The sequence below is a fragment of the Phoca vitulina genome, unplaced genomic scaffold (genome assembly GCF_004348235.1).
Source record: "Phoca vitulina isolate PV1807 unplaced genomic scaffold, GSC_HSeal_1.0 scaffold5, whole genome shotgun sequence".
NCBI classification, from domain to species: Eukaryota; Metazoa; Chordata; class Mammalia; order Carnivora; family Phocidae; genus Phoca; species Phoca vitulina.
This window is the reverse complement of record NW_022589708.1, coordinates 15,168,832-15,193,573: the sequence shown is the minus strand read 5'-3', so window position 1 is coordinate 15,193,573 and position 24,742 is coordinate 15,168,832. Positions and strand designations below refer to the sequence as shown.

The 24,742-nt window shown below is 43.9% G+C and overlaps 1 protein-coding gene across 3 annotated transcripts in view; it reads right to left on the bottom strand.

Annotated features, from left to right (window-relative positions):
* ABCC4 (ATP binding cassette subfamily C member 4) overlaps positions 1-24,742 on the bottom strand; it is a 241,363-nt gene that overhangs the window by 72,059 nt on the left and 144,562 nt on the right. For all 3 annotated transcript variants that reach the window (XM_032402753.1, XM_032402752.1, XM_032402754.1), the window contains one exon: positions 15,175-15,254. In XM_032402753.1, coding sequence (XP_032258644.1) covers positions 15,175-15,254 — 80 coding nt within the window. The remainder of the gene's footprint in view (positions 1-15,174; positions 15,255-24,742) is intronic.

Here is a 24,742-nt window from a genome sequence, read left to right as displayed (position 1 = left end):
AAGGCACAGGAGAGGGATACTGGTAACCAGCCTGCGTGCCTCAGACAAAAAAGGGCTCCTGAGCCGGGTCTGGCATATCTGCCATGGAGTGCTAGCCCTCAGTTTCAACACCGGAGATGTTCTTATCTCCTTCGTGACTCAAGGCAAATGCCGATCAGAGAACACTAAATCAATGAACCCACAGAAAGGGCTCCAAGAAACAAGTGAGTCATGAAACTCAGCAGCAAAAGACAATATAGACTACAATGAATCATGTTCCACATCAGCTTTGAGAGAGAGATCCATACAGAAAATAGCAAGTGCAAGATTTTACTAAAACTGAAGCGAGTTCTCCAGCCCATCCCTTTCTTGTTCCTCTCATCCCGAAAACTCATCAAGTAGCTAGAACTGAAGGAATGTAGTCAAGAACAGCATATGGAGACTCTAAAGGTCCTCGAGCTAAGTAAATATGTAGCCACTTTCCTCTCCCTAGCAACAACTGCCCATTTAATCATCCCTAAAGATGCAAGATGGCAAGGCGAGAGAGCCCAGGGAGAGCCCACTGTTCTGCAATGGACATCATCCAATAATGTGGTAACGTAAAGTTCTACGCTCTGCACAATACCACCACGCTTGATTAAAAATTAGATCCGTATTTTTTTTTCTTTAGGTCTTAATTAGCTTCTTCATAAACTACAAACATTATCATTGGAGACACATGCTGGGACAGACAAATTAGATACTCGTTGCCAGCCTGAGAGGGTCCCCAGTGATTAACTGTCACGATGCTGATGTTGACGGTGCTGCTTTTCTAATTGTGCTAACCATTATGCTGGGGAAATACCAACCGTCTCATCTTTCATAAAAAAAAAGACAGGTAAAGGAATCACATGAGTGGGCTTGTGTGAATCCTATCACCCCGATCTCAGAAACCTAAGGGTCAAGTGTTCGTAAATATTTCCAGTAACCCAGATCATCAGTTCTCCCTGATTAACAAGGAAACCCACTTTAACTTGGCAGTTTGCATGAATCATTCATTATTGCCGGGACCGGCACTTTTCTGGAATCCGCCATCCTTGCCACGGCTCTGGCTACAACGCTTTTTGTTGATTTTAAAAGCGTGAAAGCACTGTGGTTCCGTTAAAATGGAGGAGTTTACTTTTAAAGAGTCGGTAAAACAGAGACCTTCCAAACGAGGGCAAGGCAGCCTAACCAACCATCTCCTTTGTCCAATGGGGATTTCAGGGCGGGAGTGGGGGAAGGGGTCAACACACCATAGAAATCTCAAAATGACAACGTCATTGTTCGGTGAAAGAGGCTGGAATGCTTTCTACACACTTTCCCTGACATCTCTACACAATGCAATGCAAGGGTCAGTGGTACTGAGACAAGGAAAGGCAGATCCACTCTTTTGCATCTATAAAAGCAAGTGACCCAACCTATTGTACCCAAGTCTTAGGCTGGCTTTGTTCTCAATATCCAGATGCAGCAGGTTTTTCTTCCGCACTCCCACTCTGGAAAGAAATGACTGCGGACACCTCCTTCACATTTTCTTTTTTCTCAGGCATTTTCACTTCATAAAGCTGCAGTCAATGTGTTTTGTGTGCGGTGAGGGGGGAATGACACGTTCCATGGTGGTCCCCACCACGGCCTGCATTGGTGGCTCAAGTGGCCTCAGGATTAGCCTTTGTGCTCCATGAAAGGATATGAAAAGTCAGTTATTTAAGCTCAGTCAAGCTGTTGATTTTTTTTTTCTTTCTTTTCTTGGATGAGGGGTGTGTGGGGAAGAAAGGTTTTGCAATTCAGTTTTCCTCAATAAATTACAGCATTTTGCTGAGGGCAGCTGTGTGCAAGTTCACATGCTCGAGGAGCCCCACTTTTTTTTTTTTTAATTAGAATGCTTAAGTCAAACTTCCGGCCTCTTACCTTCCTTTTGACTTGTTTTGCTAGTAGAAAGACTTCTTGGAGGTGATCACTGTTTCAGGTCAGGAATTCTAAATAATTGAGCGTCCTGACTCAAATATTATCGGTGGGGTTGGGGGGGCGGGAGGCTTCCAGAAATTGCCTTAAGTTTGTTAATATGAAATATGTAGTGTTCAATAGTCCCTTTTGAAATTCACTGATTGTGACTCCATGAGTCTACATGTAAAAATAGCCATTAAAATCTTCGGGGCGCTCAGACTTAGAATCTCTGTGATACCAGCTCATGCGGTGATGCTCACGGGCCCCACAGCTCTGTGCCAATTCCTTTGATGTAACATAATGCCATTACCAAAGTATTCCTCCTACTTAAAAAGATACGTAGCACTTTAAAAAATAACAACCCGTTATTTAGTGCTTAACGTGCACTTAGATGTTATGCTAAGAAGTTTATTAAAAAGATTTCTTTCCGTCTTCACAATAACCCTTGAGAAGTAATACCATTATGTCTATTTTACAAATAAGGAATGTGCGGCTCTCTGAGGGCAGGGACAGGAAGAGGTAAAGCTAGGGTCAAACTCAAAGGCAGGCTGGGGGGCGGGGACTCCCACTGTACCCACTCCACATTTTAAAGCCATTTACATTATAAATGATACCCACTAACATATAATCATATTTACAGCAGCATATTCAACCCTCACACCACGAAAACAGAAGCTTTTCCTACAGAACCAAGAGCAACGGCAAGAACCACCTGCAGGGTTCCTCCATCCTCAGGTACAATCACACTCAATGCATACATAAATTTGTTTTTTTTATGCGGCCTTCCTTCTTCTGGAATCGTGAGTGGTTCCAACTTGGCCATCAACTAAAATCTGGCTAGACAGGCAACATCCCCGGCAGCTTGAGGAGCTGCTGTGCACAATGGCATACAGACTCAGGACTGCGCCACTGCTGGGATATGGCCTTTGAAGGACATCACTTGGGGCAGGGACAACTCTTCCACAGTGTGGACACACTAATCAGAATCAAGGGTTTGCATCAGCCACACTTGGCATCACTACCTCGATGTCTCAAAGAGAAACCTGGCCAAACCAGTGCTTCTTCCTGTCCCCTACGTTGGCAAAACCCACCAACATGGTGGTGTCTCCTCCCTCTCTGTGGCTCTCTACCAATACTCCAAACCCAAATCCCTGTGCTGGAGATGCGGGTCTCCCTGTCATCTGCCTCCTCTGTACCTATCCATCTTTATCTCCTCTGATGCCAGATCTCAAACTTCACATTCTGGTGTCCCTGCAAACTTCCTGTGCTCTCCTTGGCTTCCTGTCATTGGTGTCTGCTTCTCCCGGACATGAGGCTCAGAGATCACCAAGAAGCCACCTTCAACTTCCCCGGGCAGGGTTACAGAGATGCCCCAAGTGCTACAATTTGAACTAATAGTTGGCCAACTCGGAAATAAATAATACAAAATCTTAAAGTTTTGGTTTAATTTAAAACCATGTACAGATCTGGTATTAGAGTGTCTCATGGTCTTTCTTACATCAATCACCCCGTAATGCGGCACCTGGGACTTCGGAGACTCTTGTGAGGCTCTTAGCACAGAATCCTCCTGTATTTCTGTAATCCCCCCACCCTGCTCACGTGTTGTCTCATCCACACCTAGATACTTAGCAATTTTTTTTTTTTTTAAGTGGAGCTTTTACTAAGTCTTCCTAAAGCATTCCATTTGTCACACCTACTTTATCAGTTCACAGAGTGCGTATTGTCATTATAAAACAGCAAGAGGGCAAGGAGCAGGAACAAGTCTAGGAAGAATCAGGACAGACTCCGGGGAAAGACAACAAGGCCAAAGAACGGAGCAGAGAGCATGCGTACACTAGAGAGAGCCACTAAATCTCATTTTACAGCAGGGACGGAGAGCACCACGAGATGTGGGGGTAGGAGAAAATGGAGAAATGGCTTAAACACCAAAAACAGGGGCTGACTCTGCCATCCGATCTAGAGCACTTGTTAGTGAAGGAATGAAAAAACAAGGAAAGGTTAATAGTTACCTCTGGAGGGTCAAGGGCAGGTTTAGAGTTAATGTCTTAACTTCCAGTGTCACTCAGTGCGTGTTTCGCTAACTTCATCCATAATTCTCCTGAAGGCGACCGCCTCAGAGAATGCATCAGATCATGAAACGTGATCAGGTTCCCAGTCAACCTGGGGCCCTGGCATCGCGTGCAGTACATTGAACCGAAATGGGGGAAGCCGAGCCAGAAGCCCAGGGAAGCCTCACTGAAGACCAGCATGGAACCCGGTGGCCTGCTGCCCAATCCTGAGACGCCATGCGGATGCCGGCTGGAACCAGCAAGGCAGGAGGAGGAGGAAGTCCTCGGCCACGGGAACTTTCCCATGTGACCACAAAGAAGAGAGAGAAATCTGAAACACTAAGATCCTTTACAGAAGCAGCGAAGGGCACACTTCACGGGCAACCACCATGCCCATGCAACAGAAACCACATTATCAACTTTGCTGATTTTCAGTAAAATCCACCAAAATGCATAACATTTTCCAAAAAGAAAGGCACACACATTCTAGTTTCCCTTAAAATTACGTGGTGAGCGGCCACTTACCTCAAAGACCTTTGGTGGGGCCAACAATTTATAGGTTCAAATCTAAATTCCTCAGACAAGTTTTCAAGGCCGTCTTAAAATGCAGATCATGATTCACATAGAGCCCTACATAAAACCCTCTGTTCCAGCCACAAACACAATTTTCCTTGCTTTATAGTTTAAGATGTGCAGCAAGCTACTTGGTTTGAAAGGGCTACATATCAACGATGTAATTGCTCCTTGACGGTACGTACGTATTTATGCTACACACATACATACCCATATGCATATAAAAAAACACTGACAAGCTCTGTTGTCTGAACTCAAGTACCTCAGGCTCCTATCTTCACAGAAAAGAATGTTAATGCTTACATTATAAAATCTTAAAATTCATTTTTTTAAAGATTTTATTTATTTTCTGAGAGCAAGAGAGAGATCGAGAGAGAGCACAGAGGGAGAGGGAGAAGCAGGCTCCCCGCTGAGCAGGGAGCCCAACACGGGGCTCAATCCCAGGACCTTGAGATCATGACCTGAGCCAAAGGCAGACGCTTAACCGACTGAGGCACCTAGGCATCCTTAAAATTTATTTTATTGACAATTTTTCATAGTATTCAAAATTTAAACTGCTACTTGGACATTCTTTTTTTTTTATATATGTTTTTTTATTTATTTATTCATGAGAGTCAGAGAGAGAGAGAGAGGCAGAGGGAGAAGCAGGCTCCCCACCTAGCAGGGAGCCCGATGCAGGACTCGATCCCAGGACCCCAGGATCATGACCCGAGCTGAAGGCAGATGCTCAACCATCTGAGCCACCCAGGCACCCTGGACATTCGTTTTAATTAAACCATAAAGTGTTTACTTTTGTTGTATGAATGATAAAGCTATTATATACAGTTTATACATTTCCAGTATTTAAATTTAACAATTTAACTGTTTACTATATTTGTACCACTGTCTATAAGAAATGCATTTCTAATTACTAGTGTAGCGTAGAATCACCTGTTCTTCATAGTTTTAAAGTTTCTATTTTTCAACAAAACTTTAGGAAATGTTCATTTGTTTTCATCACAGCCAATTGTTTGTCCTTGTTTACATGGCAGTACTACAGAGCTGTGTATATCACGACCCAAACAAACATGCATCAAAATATGTATAAATATGGTATCTTCTACCACCTAGTGTGCACATCTAAAAAACAGTCACAATTTCTCCCGTACTTGTGTCTGAAATCAGGCTTATCATAACATAAGCTATGGAATAAAGTTTTTGAAAATAGTAGTTCTTAGTCTGGACTTTACAACCAGCAAACATTTCAAAAAGCATTTATGGAGAAGAAAGGTGATTTGCCCACCTTTAATTCTAAAGAAAAAAAGGCTAGTATCACAATTGCAAAAGGTTTGTATCTCAAATACCATGGGATTATATTATATGACCACTTGTACACTTGTTGGGGAGGAGGTGTAGGCACGAGATGACAAATAATATCATTATTATTAGAGATTCTACCTGGAATTTCCCTTAGTAAGAATACTCTGATGTGATGGAAACAGAGAAAGGGGCACCCTGCTTCTCCCTCATGAGCATAAATGAGTATAACTCAAAAATATAAAAATAAAAGCTTCAAACTGATCACTTCCTAGCTGTGTGACCCTGAACTAATTATGTAATTATGTATCTATCATGAGTCTCATTTCCCTCATCTGTGAGAACAGCACAGTAACTCTATGTACCTCCTGAGTCGCCAGAAAAATGGAGATTATACAAATAAAAGACTTGAAACGAGGCTTGACACCCAGGAAGGAGTCACTCAACGTTAGCTTAGGATGACTGTTATTTCCAGCTAATGCAGACTACCTGTCACCTTCTGAGTGACTTTAGATCTCCTGGCTAAGAGCCATGCCACTGTATTTAGAAAACAAGGTATCCTAAAAGAGAAAAACTGAGAAAATTCAGCTTTGCAAAAAAAAAAATCCTACATCATCCTTATTTTTGCATGTTAACTCAGCTGGGGGCACCCTGGTGCTTGAGAGCCACTGCCCTAGAAAGGGTAGGTTGTTGGGAGGACAAGAGGTCCACGCTGACTGCAGAGAACCACCTTCCTATCCGGGGACTGACAATACAGTGTTCACCACTTTAATGACTGAAGCACCAAGTTCGGATCTGCCTCGATTTCTGAAGCTGCGCTGTGGGGGAGGGGATGCCATGCAATACAGCCCCAGAGCCTTGCCTTTAAGGGATTATGCATATATTGAGGACTTAAAACACTTAAAATTCTTTTAGCCCTATGATTAGTGTCAAATAGACATTTTTCTCAATCTGAAATGTGAGCATGATGGGTCCCTCCTCTGTTTAAAATATTCCAGTGGTTTCCCACTGTATCCAGAAGAGAAGCTGAAGCCCTTAGCCTATGTGGTCCACTTCTGCCTATGCCTCAAGCTACCTCTTGCCCATCTCTCCTCTCTGTTCACCGCCCGGCTTTCCCTCTCCCTGGGAACCTACCACTTTGTTCCCATCTTAAGCATCTGCACCTGTTCCTTTTCCTGAGCGTGCTCTCCCACCCACCACCACCTGCGTCCAGGTCTTTTCTGCATGGCTGCTTCCCTCCTTTTTTTTTTTTTTTTAAAGATTTTATCCATTTACTTGACAGAGAGAGACACAGCAAGAGAGGGAACAGAAGCAGGGGGAGTGGGAGAGGGAGAAGCAGGCTTCCCGCCACGCAGGGAGCCCGATGCGGGGCTCGATCCCAGAATCCCAGGATCATGACCCGAGCCAAAGGCAGACGCCCAACGACTGAGCCACCCAGGTGCCCCCCCTTCCTCTTTTTTTAAACTCAAACATCACCGCATCCTTGATCACCATGTTTCATTCAAGCGCTCCCTGAAGTCCCCTGCAAACACTTTCCTTAATGCACTAGGAGATTACTGGAATTGCCTTATAGATTTCCTTGTTTCCCATCTGTCTTCTGCACTGGAATGTAAATTTCTGGAAGTCAATGCCTAGTTCTACACACCAAATCCTAGGAAAAGTGCCTGGCACGTAGGAAATGCTTAGTGTTGCCTGATTGACTGGAAGTGAGGTTGAAATAAGAGTGCTCCTGGCCTTTGCATAGGGCACAGGGATGGTTTTATTGCAGAATAGCATGCTCAAGGGAAGTTTCACTAATGGGAAGAGAGACTTCTGTGGGTCCTTGAAGAATGAAGAGGGGGTCCATTGGGGGTTGGGCCAAAGGGGTGTGTGTAACACGCAGAAGAGTCTCAGTGATCCGCCCCACAGGCACGTCAAGTTTCCTTCCAGGAGCTGTAGAGAGATTAAATTTAAGGGCTGGGAAATCTGAATTTTATTCTCTAGGCCTGAGCTTCTTTGTAACACAAATCACCAGCAACCAAAGCACGACAAACCATTTAGATATATATTCTAAGATAGGGCTGCTGTGGTGAGGAAAGGGTGTGAGTCCCTGTTCCTGTGGTGAGGACGGTGGTGCAGCCGGTCTGGTAGGAAGACGGAATCTGCTTATCCCTTGAACAGTCTCAGCCTTCTAGGACATACTAGAGTCTCTGGTTCAGAGAAGAAAACAAATTAAGTTTGAAAATAAGCAAAGAGACTGGCATTTGAAAGCAAAGAACAAAGGTATCTGCTGATCTCAGAGGATCATGGGCAGGTTAATCTATGCACCACAGTATTCATGAGGCAAAGACAGAAGAAACAAAGACATAATAACAGGCAGGTCTTTTTTATAATTACAAACTGTTAAATAAATTAAGCTCTCATTGAAGGGAATGAGGAGGAGTTGGCTGAGGAAAAGGATATGGAATAAACACTTTAAAGTAATAAAAATTATTAAAATGATCAAGTATCTTTCAAGGCTTATCAGATACACCAGGATGAACAGAATCGTTAGAAGCTCAATACAGTTGACACCGACTTTATCCTTGAAAACAAAGCTAAGCAACTCCCCTCACACTTTCCCCTTCCTGTGCCTACTCTCAGGACTACTCAGGTTCCAGAAGCACTTCCGCAATGCTCAGTTGACCTCCTCAGTCCTAACAACTTGCCTCCCAGGACTTCCTCTGGGGCACTCTGAAAAATTAGCATCCCAAACTTGGCAAAGGATGAATTTTTGGAAGACTCCTTCTCCCGGGGGTGGGTGGGGGCTGGAGGAGATCCACAGGGGATCCTACTCACCATTAGAGTCAGGACCTTGACTCTAATCCCTGCTTATCAGTGGGATTTGGGGGGGGAGATACACCATCCCCCACAACGCCCCCCAAAACACAAGCTATAAAACCCAAACCCCGCAGCGACACACCGAGCAAACTCCTTCAAAGAACAGCTTGCTCTCATCCCAGCTGCCTCTACTCTGACTTTCGGCTTCTGCAGTCTGGACTCCTTCTATCCGAAACCTGCTCCGGCTGCTTGCTGGACCGCTCACCGTCAAATCCAACTGACAGCTTTCTGCTTCCTCACCCTTGCTTTGCATTTCACACACCTGTCCTCCTTTGGTTTTGCAGCTCCGATTTCCCCTCCTCTCTTCCTTGCCATTCTTTCCAGGTCTCATCTGCTTGCCTTCTCTTCTCTCTTTCTCTTTCAATATCAAGACTTCTTTTTTAAAGCTCTGGTGTTGGCCCCTAAAAATGCTTCACTCTCTTTGGGCAATCTTTTTTTTTTTTTTTTAAAGATTTTATTTATTTGACAGAGAGAGAGACAGTGAGAGAGGGAACACAAGCAGGGGGAGTGGGAGAGGGAGAAGCAGGCTTCCCGCCGAGCAGGGAGCCCGAGGTGGGGCTCGATCCCAGGACCCTGGGATCATGACCTGAGCTGAAGGCAGACGCTTAACGACTGAGCCACCAGGCGCCCCTCTTTGGGCAATCTTATCCATCTTCCCACCATCAATGACTACCTGCTCCATAAAGACGACGCAGGCTCTACGTTCATCCCAGGTCTCTCAAACACCAGGCTCACGCTCCCAACCACCTGCAGGATGCCTCCACCGGAAGGTCCCAGAAGGTCCTCAAGATAAGTGAACTAAAAATGACAGACGGGGACAGGAAAGCAGACTTCTCTCACGCTAGAGGCTTAGCCGTTCTCCCATACAGTCTCCCTCCTTTTATAACGTCACACAGAATTGTCATTGCTGACCTTCTGTCTCTCCCAAGAGAGTGTGCCTCAAGGAAGACTGGGAATTAAATGTCATTCAACTCCACAACCAAGCCCAGCAGGGGGCCTAAAAGACACGGTAAGTGCTTGATCAAATGAAGGAAGATCCAGGCTCCGTTCCTCATCCCTCATCCTACCACATGGTAGGAGCTCAATAAAAGATAGGGTGGGAAAAGCAAAACAAAGACATGATACAGGAATGACAAATACTGATAGAATTACAAGTCTAGGGGCGCCTGGGTGGCTCAGTCGTTAGGCGTCTGCCTTTGGCTCGGGTCATGGTCCCAGGGTCCTGGGATCGAGCCCCACATCGGGCTCCCTGCTCAGCGGGAAGCCTGCTTCTCCCTCTCCCACTCTCCCTGCTTGTGTTCCCTCTCCTACTGTGTCTCTCTCTGTCAAATACATAAAATCTTAAAAAAAAGAAAAAAAAGAACTACAAGTCTACACACCACAGGTACATTATAAAAACAATGTCTCCCTTTTGGGAGAAATGTCAGGATTTTCCATTATATATCTTATTGCAAATATATTCACAAAACAACAGATCTGCGCAAATATTAGAAACATACCAGGGTCATTAAAATTAATCATTAAAATTCATTTCATTAAATCTTAAATGTTATTAAAACATTACAAATATTACACCTGCATGGTACCTTTATTAATTAAATCAATCGTTGCTTTAAGAAAATTAAAAGATGAGATTTAGGCTGCTGGGATTTGTGCTATGGTATTAGGAAGTCAGCCAAACATTTAAAAATGTGAATTTTAATTACTGCGTCTATATTTTTGTTTATATCTTTGTTTACCCAAATACATCATGTTTCGAAGGCCAAAGTCCTATTCAAAGTATGGCCCCCACCATTGATTTCTCACGTCTGAGGTCCCGATGAAAATCATGATACTATTTGTATTTTTCACCCCTATTTTCATAAAGATAGTTTTAACACGTGAAGAACTATATCCTAGCTTGATAGATGACTTGGTTTGAAGAATATCCCATTAACGCTGTTCCGATTTTAAGAAAGCAAATAAACAAAACGTGTCTGAACACCACCGATAAGCCAGATGTGCACTGCCAGCCACCAGCTAACTTACCCGATAGGCCCAGGGCAACCCTGAGGTAACCTGCAGACTGCTGTTATTCTGTATTGTATAAATTATTTATTTCCGAGGATATATTCAGAAATTTCCCTCGCTTCTGGCCCAGCCTTCCAAAACGCCTCACTGGTCAAAAATTGATCTCTCTTCATTCACTACTGCTCCTCACCTGGGTGAGCACAGGTTCCCAAACCCCACACGTGAGCCCCAGTGCTCTGTGGGATTCCTCACTCTAACGCAGGACAACAGAAAATTCGACACATTTTCAAAACTCGCTGCGTCACAGTCTCCCATTAGCAAGATTAACGAATAGCTAACTATCCAAAAAGCAATACAAAACAAAACTTACCCATAAATATTTACACAAATACAAATCTCTTGTTGAAGTCCAAGGGACAGAGTTAGGTAAATACCCTCTACCGGGCCAGCATATCTGGTCAGCATTTTCTTATCCCGATCATTTAGTCGCTGGAGTAATAAAATCTGCCCCTGATTTAGGGCTTGCTTCTACAGAGTATTAGCAACTCCAGGCATTATGGTTCCAATGGAAGATTCTGATCTCAGGTCTCTCCTCAAATTTCTCAGCATCAGACTCAATTGGAAAAACAATTAAGTTCTAACCCAGTGGTTCACATTTCCGAACTCTTACTTACAAAACCGACAAAACTATCATTGTCTTACAGAAAAAGCAATCAAACGTGCATAATCTGGATTAAAAAGTTCACATGGATAAATGTAATCACATTATTTCTATATCTATTTGATTTTAACTCTCCCCAAAACGCATGACCACAGGCATATCTTTAGTAAGGAAAAAAAAAAAATCACACATGACAGTCTTAATTTGAATATTCTGATAAGTGGAAAACTTAACTGCCTCTTCATGAAGGTATCTAAGCTTTGGATTTCGGTTTGTGTTCCATTTGTTACTATATAAATCCCGCCAAGTTCTTTCTGGCTCAGGAATACTAGATGTAAAGGATACGTAGATTGGGAAGAACCGCATCTCCTACCTTTGGTAACTTCTTGATAAGGAAATTCCCGGTCCTTTTAAAACGCAACCGTTTCAATTAAACCCACCTGTTAGGTTTGGAAAGACTCAGTTCTGTGAGCTTCTCTGAGCATAGGAGGAGCTGCTGGAGACCCAAAAAACCTGATGTGAGACATTACACCTGGGGGGCCTCCCGATGACAGCAGCAGGTTTTGCTCTTGACATCAGAAACAAAGGCACAAGGGAATGTTCTACTGTCTCGGTACTGAAAGGCGCTGACAAAACGCTTGAGAAGAGCTCATGAACTGGACGCAAGGTCTGAAAATCCTTCCCATTTCAGATTCCCGCATAACTGGGAAGGTGCTGTTGTTCGCACAGCTAATAGTCATGATACCTGCATGTTTTCCCAGACTAGTTAAAACTCTTAAATGTATTAGAGGACTGAGTCCAAATAGGTAAAATTTCCTTTAAAAAACTAACACCCACCCACCTATAAAAAGGCAAACAAAAACTAGATCAAGTACTTAAGTAAAGCCATGAGGTGAGTCAAGCTGATTGTCATTTTGACCTTGCTTTGCTTTAATTCAGGAGCCTATTTAGAAATGTAACAAGCAACCCTCTTCATTCGGCTCAGCTAGCAGAGCTAATAGGCTTCTAATTAATTTCCAGAAGATTGCTGTTATAACTAACAGGTTTTAAACATTTGGTTGATTGGGGAAAATGAATTGAATATAATGTATTTGATTTGGAAAATTAGTTTTCATTCTATGTGCTTACCATAATAGTGTTTATTTTAAGTTTACATGATTCCATTAAGAGTCCCAGAACACCACCGGGTTGTTTTTAGCCTTAACAGTGTCCTATCCAACTTAAAAAAAAAAAATCAATTTACATTTTGACTTTTGTTGCCCTTTATTTGAGGGCGAGTTAAATTCATTTTTGTGGCTTTAATAAAAATCTTCACTTGCTAATATAGCAAGAGGACCAAATACTTCAAAATGATCCCAGTGATACCTCAGTCAAAAGCCTACTCATCGCATGCAAATCCTCCAGGGAAAGGCTTCTACACACAAAGTAAGATGAATCAGTTACTGCATTGTTTATGAAGTCTCCCTTGATTCCTCCTGACAACCATTTAAACAACGACTGTTGGGAAATGTCCCTCAAAGAATCAACAACAATGGCAGGGATCAGAGCTTTTCTATTTAGCTAATACTATTTTTAAAAGGAGAAAATATTTCTTCCTGAAGCGTTTATGAGAAGCCTTATTAAAGACACCTGCAAACAAAACAAGTGACAATAGATCTTTATCATAATTGATAACTGAGTTATCCTTGAGACAAAACTCCTTTCTTGGAGACAATAACATCGAGATTTACCTCGGCTATTAGAGTCAAGAAATCAGCTAATTGGGACTACCGGTGATAAGTCTCACCAAGATTAAGTGAGCAGGTAATAAAAAGGCCCTGTCTCTCGGTGAAAGAGAAGTACAGAGAGACTAGAATTTTCTCTCCTCAGGCTGCTGAGAATGTAGCATCTATCCCTGTACCTCCACACATCATGCAAAACTAGGTGGGCGATGGGGCGCCTGGGTGGCTCAGTTGTTAAGCATCTGCCTTCGGCTCAGGTCATGGTGCCAGGGTCCTGGGATCAAGTCCGGCATCGGGCTCCCTGATCTGCGGGAAGCCTGCTTCTCCCTCTCCCACTCCCCCTGCTTGTGTTCCCTCTCTTCGCTGTCTCTCTGTCAAATTAAAAAAAAAAAATCTTAAAATCTTAAAAAAACCCCAAAAAACTAGGTGGGCGATTCTGACTAGGAGGGCTGATCATGTGCCGAGCACACAGTGGGCCAGCCAGCTTAGGAAACTCAATCTCTGCCTAACTTGCACTTGCAAAGAAAAACAACCTTTCCACAAATCTTCTCAACGGAATTAACAATCCCTGGGAAAATGTGACCCTGTTTTAGCTAGAATTGCTTCTTGGGGATAAATTATATGGCAAAACCCAGCAGGACACGTTTATAAAATAAGTCTGCAGAAGAGGGACGGAAAAATCAGAGCTCCTTGCAGTAAAAGTACTCTGCCTCCGAGTCTCGAGTCTCCATTTGGTTCACGTTGGTAACAGTGCGTGCCTTTGCCCGTGGGCTATACTGTTTGCAGTCAGATATTCATTGCTGCGTTTAGGAGTGACTCACAGAAATGCCTGTGGTCATTTCAGGCCTATTAGTGATTTTTATAACATAGCTAATTTTCCAAATTAAGTAATTCTGGCTCCTTTTTATAACAGTGGCTCCAGAAAAGTCCCTAAGTTTTGACTTGAAGTGCATCTGGGCATTGAACAAAAGTTGGGGCGGGGGGGAGCGCGACCATCAGGATGAAGCCATGATTGCAGACCCCAGTGGCAGCTTTTCAACTTCCTGGCCCTACAATGAGTTCATGATTACTCAGGGAGAGTGAAACACAAATTCAAGAAGTATTAGCGATAGCAGCGGTGATCTTGGAATATGTGCAGCTATTGATAAATGTATGTCATTTTCAAAAAAAAAAAAAAAAAGCCCACTTGGAAATGAAGAAGAAAGTCCCCCAGCCTGAATCGCTGAAAAGTAGACAGAATTAAACAGCAGGAAAATCATCCCACGTGTGCTGCAACACTGAGTGAGCAGATGAGGCATGAGATGACCCAGTATCTTTCCTCAGAACCTCAAGTTCACAGACAGAACATATGCTGTATGGAAGTTATTTGTGGGATCGTTGGGTTTAAAATTCACTCACACACATACATACATACACACACACCCCCCTTAAGACTTAGAGCAATCAACGTGTGAAAGAAAAGCTGCCTAGAAAAATAAAAAAGACATTTCTAGATGACTTTGATCCTGTACTCAAATTATTGGCTTAAATGTACTTGCCTTTAAAGGCTTTGTATCTGCAATAACTGCTCTCCTTTGTCCTTGTTAACAAAGTATTATTTTCACCTTATTATTACTAATCTTTTCTTTGTTAGTAACCACACCTGGTTTTATCCCCCAAAATGGTGCAGTAAATATTTGTCCTTTGTGGTAATACAATGCATAATTTAATCAATCTAGGCTATCTTTCCGTGAGAGGTGATTGTTTCTATATTATGAAATGTGCTCACAGTAAAGGGAAATTCATGCCAGATACCTGGAAGGCAGATGGAGAACCACTTACCAAGCCTGCAGCTGCTTCGGACCAACCCTGACAAGACTGTGTAGCCACTCCTACACATGAGGTATTACTCATGTTAACTTAGCCTCCGAATCAGAACCACACCTTTCTCTTACAAACACGGCCTTTACTAAGATAACATGACATCGTCAGGCCGGGAGGCCCACCCTCGGCCCCCATGGAAAGGACTTGAAAGAACAGGAACTGCAGTTTTCCGTTCAAGAACTTGGCATCACTGTGACCTTACCTGGAAGAAATCTAGAAACGTCAGGGGTAGCAAGTCATCCATGTGCCCAATGTCTTTGGAGAAACGATTTAAAATTCTTCCTGCAAGAACAGGATATGAGAAATTACTCATTTCCCCAGATAGGCCCTTTAAGGGAAACAATTCACAGACAAATCAAAACAATATTTTAAATGCATATGTATTTAATCTATTACGCATTCATACGAAATAAGCCGATGTCAGTGGTAAAGAAAAAGAAAATAGGATGATAACCTAAAGAGAAACAAAAATACCACCAAATGATGGTGGGCAGGGAGCTGAAGTTTGGCCCTGATTTTTAATAAAATGGAGGGGGAGAATCTTCCGGCAGTATCAGGAAGGGTTGGTAGATTTTAGAATGTTCTCTCCTTTTATATGCCTTCTCCGATGCCCACCCACCCAGGGGCTGAGTTGGTAAACAAATACAAAATACATAAATTGATCCCAATTGTTATACTAATTTTGCTTTACTTGTCAGAATTTTACTAAGTGGTTCTTATTAAATAAATGTAATTATAACTTCTCTATTCCCCCGTCCCCTGAGGATGGTTCATGGAACCTCACATTTTGAAAAATTCTGGAATCCTGCCATTCCCGAGTTGTGAGTTTACTATGGATGTAATAAGTCGCTATCTTCTGAGGTACAACCCAGTGTGACAGACTCATTCTTAAATATCCAACATGACCAGAGGAATGCAGGCAGGAAAACAGAAATATTACTTAATGATTAAAGATCATTTTGTGGGGCGCCTGGGGGGCTCAGTCGGTTAAGCGTCTGCCTTCGGCTCAGGTCATGATGCTGGGGTCCTGGGATCGAGCCCCGCATCAGGCTCCTTGCTCAGTGGGGAGCCTGCTTCTCCCTCTGCCTCTGCCCCTCCCCCACTGGTGCTCCTGCGTGTGCTTGCACACTCAATCTCTCTCTCTCAAATAAATAAAATCTTTAAAAAAAATGTGTTGTAATGAGCACTGGGTATTATGTAAGACTGATGAATCACAGGCCTATACCCCTGAAACAAATACTACATATGTTAATTTTTTAAAAAGATCATTTCTCATTACTCATGTATCTCCTTCCTCAGAATCCATGAGAACAGTACATCCTAAAGGCTTCAGAATTAGAAAGTGAGAACAGATTTGTACTAAATATCTAGTCTTTTAAAACATAGAATTCACAGAAACTGAAGCTACACACACACACACACACAGCCTATTTTGGTAAAGGCAACTCCTGAGAAATGTGTTTGTCTCAGCCCCTGAACTTCTTTTGTAACGGAGGCTTCAGGAAGCCAGCCTGCAGGGGAGATGTGGGGCTCTACACACTCTTCCCAACATCTGTCAGAAGTGACTTCCTCCTGAGGCCCTCCATACCAAGCCACGACCGGGCCATGACTGGGCCACGACTGCACCACGACTGGACCGTGAAAGGCCAGAGGCTAGGAGCTGAGCTGCTATTGCTGGATGTGCAGGGTCGCCCAGGTGGAGGGCTGGAGTGACTAGAAGCTTCCGCGCTTGGCCAGGCTACAGCATGACAACCCGGGCCTCCACGTCTCTGACTCAGGTTTAGGAGATACAGACTCCAGAACCCGTCTTATAGTGACACTTCTGGCAGGCCGGATGACAGCTTTTCTGAGCCTCTAATAATACCTCCTTGAGAGGGTGCTTCTGAGGATTACCTGGGTTCACGCATGAGAAAGAACCTAGTCACAATGCCAGGCATGTTAGCAGGTGCTCAAAACAAAACAGCAAGGCGAGACAATTACTGTTGCCCACAGGATCTGCAGCTAGTCTCCTGGGAAAGCCTGTGTACCAGGCACTATCAGAAGGTCAACCTGAGAAAATGCACATTCAGTGGCTTTAGGATGGAGCTTGAGATTCTGCATTTCTACCAAGCTCCCAGGTGATGCCATCTGCGGCAGACCACACTTCGAGGGGCCAAAGGTTAGGTTATTTAATCAGTCGTGCTTTAGAAACATTAAAATCAGACGGGCAATTTCCCACATATTCTTAACGGATTTTGTAGACTACCTAGTTATTTTTTACCTTCCCAAAGTATCAATATCAAAATGAGGAGAACATGCATTAAAAAATGTTAAAAGACCAAAAAAAAAAGTTAAAAGACATAGTTTAAACACTTATTATTTCCTCAATGGAAAAGCCCAACTTTTCAACATAGTCAGGATTCAGAACACTGCAAAAGTATGATTCAGCTTATATAGTACGGAGACCAATATTCAAGTTTTGGGGTTTTTTTAAAGGTGAAAAGGCTACACAGAGATGAATGATACATGACAACCATCCCTTTTACCTTCCACCAGATGTAGATCCGAGAGACCCATGGTTGGCAAACGGCATAAAATAAAAGGAAAACACAAACAACTGAGAAAAACCATCTCCCCACACGGCTACTACAATAACTGAGCTGGATGTCAAAGACTGTCAAAAACCTAAACTCTCCTTCAGCAAAAGGCAGAGTGTAGAAAATGTGAGATTAGGGGAGTCAATAAGTTACCTCCTTGTTCCAAGAAACAATTAAAGGGACGAATGGTGTTTGCAGACTATTTCATCTGTCTCTGCCGTAGTCAGAGCTGTGATTTCAAGTTCAAGGCCTCATCGTTATAAACTTTTCTCAAAGGTCCCCAAATCAAATCCAGATGATGAATTCCCTTCACACCCATGCCATGCCTCTTCATCCAAATGGCATTTGGCCCCGCTGGAACATCCCCAGGGACGTAGAGGGAAGGGGGATACACCGTGAACAGGGGGGAGCCCAATCCACTTCCAGACTGTTCTGTTACGCAGGGCTTTCCGACATTAAACCGAATCTTTCCTGCCTAGAACGTGCAACTCTCTGCTTATTCTGCTCTTATAACCACACAGAGTGAATCTAATTTCTCTTGACATGACAGCCCATCAAATGCTTGAAGAAAGTTAATCATATCCTTTCCAGACTTCTCACATGCTGTTAGCCCTTGGTGCCTCAATTATCCCTCCTAAGGCATAGTGTCCCATCCTGGCCACTGCCTCCTGCCCAGACTCAGATGGCCAGTCTCAGTGAATGCCTTGTGTCCGGGATTAAAATCAACAGCCCAGGCCTCGTTTGATGACCTTGGGATAGAGTCGCAACACCATCTCCCCTCTCCTGCGCAGGACGGATAACCAATCATGAGACCAACAAGCACAGTCAGTTCTGGTGGCCAGATCACCTTTTAGACTCACATAGAATGAAACTCCACATTGCACAGGTAGATTTCAGGGAACAATTGGGTAATATGTATAAACAACTTTAAGAACGCATCCCTTACGACCCAGAAATTCTAGGGATATATTCCAACGAGTTAATAAATGCATCAAATATGTTCAATGGGGGTTATTTGGCAAGTGAGACATAGGAACGCAAACATTTAGTCTGAAACAAATCTATAATGTATTGTGTGCAATTTTAATTTTTTTTATCAATGCTCTTTTTCTATAGTGACTATGTATTACTTTTGTAAGAAAGCAAAGTTGGGGGGGTGCCCACCTGGGTGGCTCAGTTGGGTAAGCCTCCGATTTTGGCTCAGGTCATGATCTCAGGGTACTGGGATCGAGCCCCGTGTCCAGCCCCATGCTCTGCAGGTAGTCTGCTTGAGGATTCTCTCCCTCTCCTTCTGCCCCTCCCCCTGCTTGTGCGCTCACTCGCACTCACTCTCAAGTAAATAAAATCTTAAAAAAAAAAGTAAGGTGGGGAGGGGAATAAGGCTGGGAACAAAGGGGAGGCAGGGAGAGAGAGACCTCGCTTGGAGTCCACACCACCAGAGAACCAACCAGGGTCCTCCTAACTCTTCTGTCCACAGGATAGGATTCCCATGAAAGAGGTCACTGAACTTCTGGTCAAAATACAAATCCGTAAGCGATCTTAAGAACGGATTCTACAATCTGAGCTGGAGGCAATTACCTGTCAGTCGAGTTCTGACGCGTCTCTCATACGTAGGATTCCTCCACTTTCTTATAACCAAACTATAACGTGACACTTGGAAGCTCCCAGGTCTAGAATGAACCCTATTCTTTTTTTTAAACAAAAAAGGAGGTATGTTTACATATCATAAAATATTTAAGTATATTTTTATTGAGGCATAGACTTTATATCTTGTAACATTCACCCTATTTAGGGCACGCAATTCAATGAATTTAAATAATGCTACTGAGTGATACAACCATCACCAAAAATCAGTGTTAGGACATTTTTGTTGCCCCCGGTAAGATGCCTCATGCCATTTACAGTGACTTCCTGCTCCTACTCTTAGCCTCAGGCAACCACTAATCTACTTTCTTTCTCTATAAATTTGCCCTTTTGGGGACATTTCATAAAAATGGACTCGTACGGTATGTGGTCTCTCATGTCTGAATTCTTTCATTTAGCCCAACATTTCTGAGGTCCATCAATGCTACAGTGTGTCAGTAACTTCTCCCTTCTGAGCCCCATTCTTTAGCACAGAAGTGGTCTTGGGCACCAGCACAAAAGGCCCCATCAGGCCACGCCACACCTGACTGAAAGGTTGAAAGTGGGTGTGTTTCATCAACTCTTGGATATTAGGAACTTCTATGTGCTCATGTTTAGCCTCAGGGAAGGTTCTAGAACCTAATTCTTTTGCTACGAATGGGCCACTGGTTTGACGGCCCTGCAGAATCAGAAGCCAGGAATGCTGGGTCTGCGTCAGGGTGGGAGGACAAGTGAAAGAATCACTGTCCTAGTGATAAGTGGGATCTCAATCCAAGCAGCCCGTCCAATAGAGACGATCTCTCCAAAAGGGCAGAGAGAGTGGACCTGTACCTTCCAGGGACAATGCAACGGGATGGGGCAAAGTCTGACTGAAAAGAAAGGATATTCAGTGATTGCCAGAGATGGTCACAGGCTGAAAAAAATCACTGTGCAACATGAGGGAGATACTGAGGAAGCTGGATGAGCATGGAGTTTCTGCATCATTCTACACAAACCAGTTCAGCCTAAGAACAGGAGCTATGTAAGTCTGGGAGTTCCACATGACCATCAGCTTTGACGTCAGAATAGGTCATCAGCATGGTGGCTGCTCAAAAATGGCATGAAATAGAGCAGCAGGAATTAGGAAACCATCGGTGGGAAACCAGCAAGGTTCTTGTCTTCCTCTGACACTCAGTAGCAACCAGTCTGCGGGCAACTCATCCAATGCCCATTTAGATACAAACCCTTGTCTATGGAGATGATCATATTTGCTTCCCTTATGTCACAGGATCAAAGATCGTGAGGCTGAAAGAGACAGTGCTTACGACGGCACCCTCTAGGTTGTGAGATGGCACACTCGTGGGGTGTTGTCCGAGTGATCATCAGGAGATTATAGAGCTTTAAGGGAGCACACAAGGTCTTGAGGGCTAGTCCTTTCCAAACCTTGTCTTGTCAAGAGTCTGCAATTCTGCAGAGATGCCTTGAAGAGGAAGTAGAAGCCACCTTCTCTCAGCCCCAGAGGCCCCCCCACCCTTCTCCCCGAGCTGCCAGTTCCCTCCCCCTGAGCTCTCCCTAAACAGCCTCCCTCACGTCCCTCTGGACATTCAGACAGTGGATGGTGGCCTTTGAAGAGAGGGTTCTGAAGCTAACAGAAATGTTCAAATCCCGGTAGATCGAGCTCCTTGTGCTAGAGAGGAGGACCCACGGTCCAGCTTTGCTCAGGGTGATGTAATAATATTTCGTTAAGGAGCAGGTGTTATGGCCAAGCCATCCTGGCATTTCCACACATCAGAAAAAGGAGACATGAGAAAGTCTACTTTTTTTCCCAGGCTGGAACCATCAGCCATTTTTCAATTTTTCTGGGTCTCTTCATAAACTCTGCTCACTTTCCTTCTAAAGACTTGCTGTTTGCTTATACACACCAAATCTTCTCTCCATTCCTGATCTCCCAGGGCTTCCTTGGGCACGTGGCTGTCATACAAAACATCTGAAACTGAACAGAAGCCTTTGAGATTGGCCCGCAAATGCCCACGTCCAACTTTTCCAACTTTGCCTTAGACCTCTGCCCCAACACCCAGTATGAAAACTTGTAAGTCATTTTGACTGATCTTCACCTCACATAAATTACTAGCAGGACTTCACTGCTCACTTAAAATAATTTCATGGACATCCTCGATTCTTTATCTGTCAAATCCAATCCATCGAACTTTCAGAACAGCGATGTGAAGGGACAGAGGAGAGGTACTTACCTGACCTGTCCATCACTCCTGGCTCCAACCTTGTCCTCATGGGGGCCTTCTCGCTCTCCCATTCACTTGCCAAGAAGGCCCACCGTCCAGTCCCATCTACCCAGATTTCTCAGCCCTTTCTCCTCCATGAGACTCTTGCTGACAAATGTAGTTCCCAGGCGTTTGCCACTCACTCGACCTCCTCCATCTTTATTGGACAGGCTTGGGAGACCTGTGCTGTCCTCTTAGGAACCCGCACAGGCCTGGCCACAACTAATAGACCAAAGAAGCACGAGGTGGCCACGCCGCTGACTAGCTGCCAAGTCATTCAGATTTCTGCTCTCAAGAACTACAAGATCAGAGAGTAGCAGGAAAGTGGAGCACATTCCCTACCCAAGCCGAGGGACCTGGATACATGCAGGAGCCCCATGACAAAGAGCCCAGCTCCAGCTTCTGGAAAAGGGGGCTCTGCTTTGGCTCCATGGGATTCCTGCTTCCCTTCAATCAAACCTTCCTCATCTGAGTAACTTGGGTAGATCCCGTTTTCATCCCAAACGTCCTGACTAGAACTATCACCACAGATCCAACTGGAGACTTGCTTATTAAAATTAGTCAGGGACATGATAGATTTTGTCAAGTGAAATGTTGAAATTACGAATTACCCTTGTAGGTAACAAAACATTTTTTTTAATTGTAATCATTTTGGCAGAACCTTTTTCTTGTGAATTACAAATTTGTCTTTTTAAATAAAAGATATAGAGCATAAATACATCTTTTCTTGATAACCCAGAACTAATATTCGGAGCATCACTGGTTTAACTGTTTCTAAACATGGTGGGGTCCTCTGGGGCTGCCTGAGATGCACTCCTGCACTCCAACGCACTATGGTTTTCTAATACTGTGCTTTCAGCTGACACATTTTGCTGTTGTCAAGAGCCCACCTCCAATCTTTCACTTTTTAGGTTTAGTGATGAAGACTGTGGAGACACTGCAACCAAGTAGGGCCTAAAATAACACTCAATATGCTCTCAGCAAAGACATACGCAATTTTCATGGTCTCAGGCAGTTTTTCCGACACTTTATTTGATGAGAGACTATTTCAGCTTGCCTCCAGATTCCCCCTAGGGTCTGGGTATATTCTCAGGATATCTCATAAACCCATTCAGTGGTTTAACTACTTTTCAAGTACATTAGTCCTACATTCACAACTAGGTTGTACACCCTTTGTAAACATGAACCATGTTTCACACACAACCTATATAATAAAACGTCAAGTGCCCAGCGGGTACACAAACTGGATTTGCTAATAAAAAACAATAAACCCAGTGGCTTTCCAACTTTTTTTAAAAGACAGACTCCTAAACAAAACCATAAACAAATCTGTAAAATAAATATAAGAAAAAGCAGCTCTTACTAAGGAGAGATGGTGAGACCTGGAACCCACTCAATGACCTCTTTCTGCATGTCACTCAGGGGGTGGAAATGTTCACTTGGATCACTAGGATTAGACCAATACTCTAGTCTTCTTCAAGCTGTAAACACATCAGCTAACTCACCAGGACGTTGAGGGCCGCTGAGTACCTAAGGGGCATTAGATCGGAAATAGCCCAACACTCGTAAGAACAATGCTTCCCAAACTTTACTCTGTTCACAGATCTCCCCCAACCCTGGTGAAAATGTATCTTCTCAAGAGCTCGGGTGTTGTCTGACATCCTGTTTTTCTAACAGCTCCTGGGGCATGCCAGTGCTGGGCACCCAGGGATCACAATCTAAGTAACAAGGAAGAATCTGGAAAGTACGACCATGTTCCTTCTGTCTCAAAAACCTAGAAGATAACCTTGTCACCTTTACACGTGTAATTACGGCCCCGTTAAATTCCCTTCCTTGAGGCACCTGGGTGGCTCAGTTGGTTGGGCATCTGCCTTTGGCTCAGGTCATGATCCCAGGGTCCTGGGATGGAGCCCCACACCGGGCTCTGCACTTAGTGGGGAGTCTGCTTCTCCCTCTCCCTCTGCCTCTCCACCTCGTTGTGCTCTCTCTCAAATTAATAAATAAAATCTTTAAAATAAATAAATAAATTACCCTCCTTACTTCCAAGAGCTAAAGACCACTTGTCTTTTTCTATTCACACAAATTAAATTTCAATATAGGCATCATTAGGACAGGGGGGTCTAGTTTATTCACTGCTGTTTCCCCAGGGCCTGAACAATGCCTGGCACATAGAAAGGGCTCAAACACATTCTGAATGAATACTTTATAAAACAAGCCCTTGTGCTCTAAGTAACAAATGGTTTGCTTCCAAAATGCCGTCTCTATTTCTAGTGCTTGATATTTCATACAGTTTTATTTGGCAGTGTTTTCCCAACTGGGGAAATTCATGTTGCAACATGAAGTGTCTGCTTTGTCATAGTTGTCACTTTCCTTGTGCTGTTGTTGAACCAATCTGTCTACGCTCCTTCAAAGGCTGTCTAAAATTTCCATGTGCAGACTGGGTTTTAGGTACAGCAGGGTACAGAAGCTGGCGTGATAACAAGAAAGTACTAGAAAGTGAGGGAACCTGATGTCTCAGAGGTGAGAGAGCGGAGAGGGGGACAGCAGTCTGAACGGCTGGGTGGGTGGCAGCAAGGGACGGGTGTGGAGCAGACTCAGATCACGTGAGGATGACGAAGCAGGCAAAGGAGAGCCAGTGTAGACGACAGGAGAGGCAATGCAAGGCACAGATACCAATGTGACAGGTCACCAGATACTGAGGGCAAGTTCTGGCCCATCCGTGGCCTAGGCTTATAGAATCCCTCTGAAGCCAGGAATTCCCCCTAAGAACTCAAAACCATACAGGAGACAGCATTTAATTTAAATGTCGCCTCCAGAAGGTGCATCCTTACCCCACACCATTTTCTTAAGGCACTGAATTTGGTATCCAGGCCTAAGAGGGTGACGTCAATCACACGCTGAGGGAGAAAGCCTACTGTTCCCTACAGACAGCCCCTCGAAGGGCCCTTCTTCACCGTCACAGCAAATATGGGATCGATGCACCTATGGTGGCTGGTTTCCTTCTGCCCACCCTGACTACTTGCTTACATGCCAAGAAAAGTTGAAGAGAGTCAGGCCCAGGGGACAGGTCCCGGGCATGTCTCCTGCTCACTCCAGTGGCATCAGTGGAAAGATTCGGGGAAAGCAGCAGCTACACAAACCTAAGGAGTACAACCGGTGGTGGCCCAGTGAATCCACTAGGGATCTCGGGGTCTCCTCTAGAATGTGAAAAATTTTCTAGAATAATCGCACTGTGTTGCCAAAGTCCAGTGGTCATTGGCCTTTTCATATAATGAAGACATTAAAACTAGTAATTTCAAAGTTCCATTACATC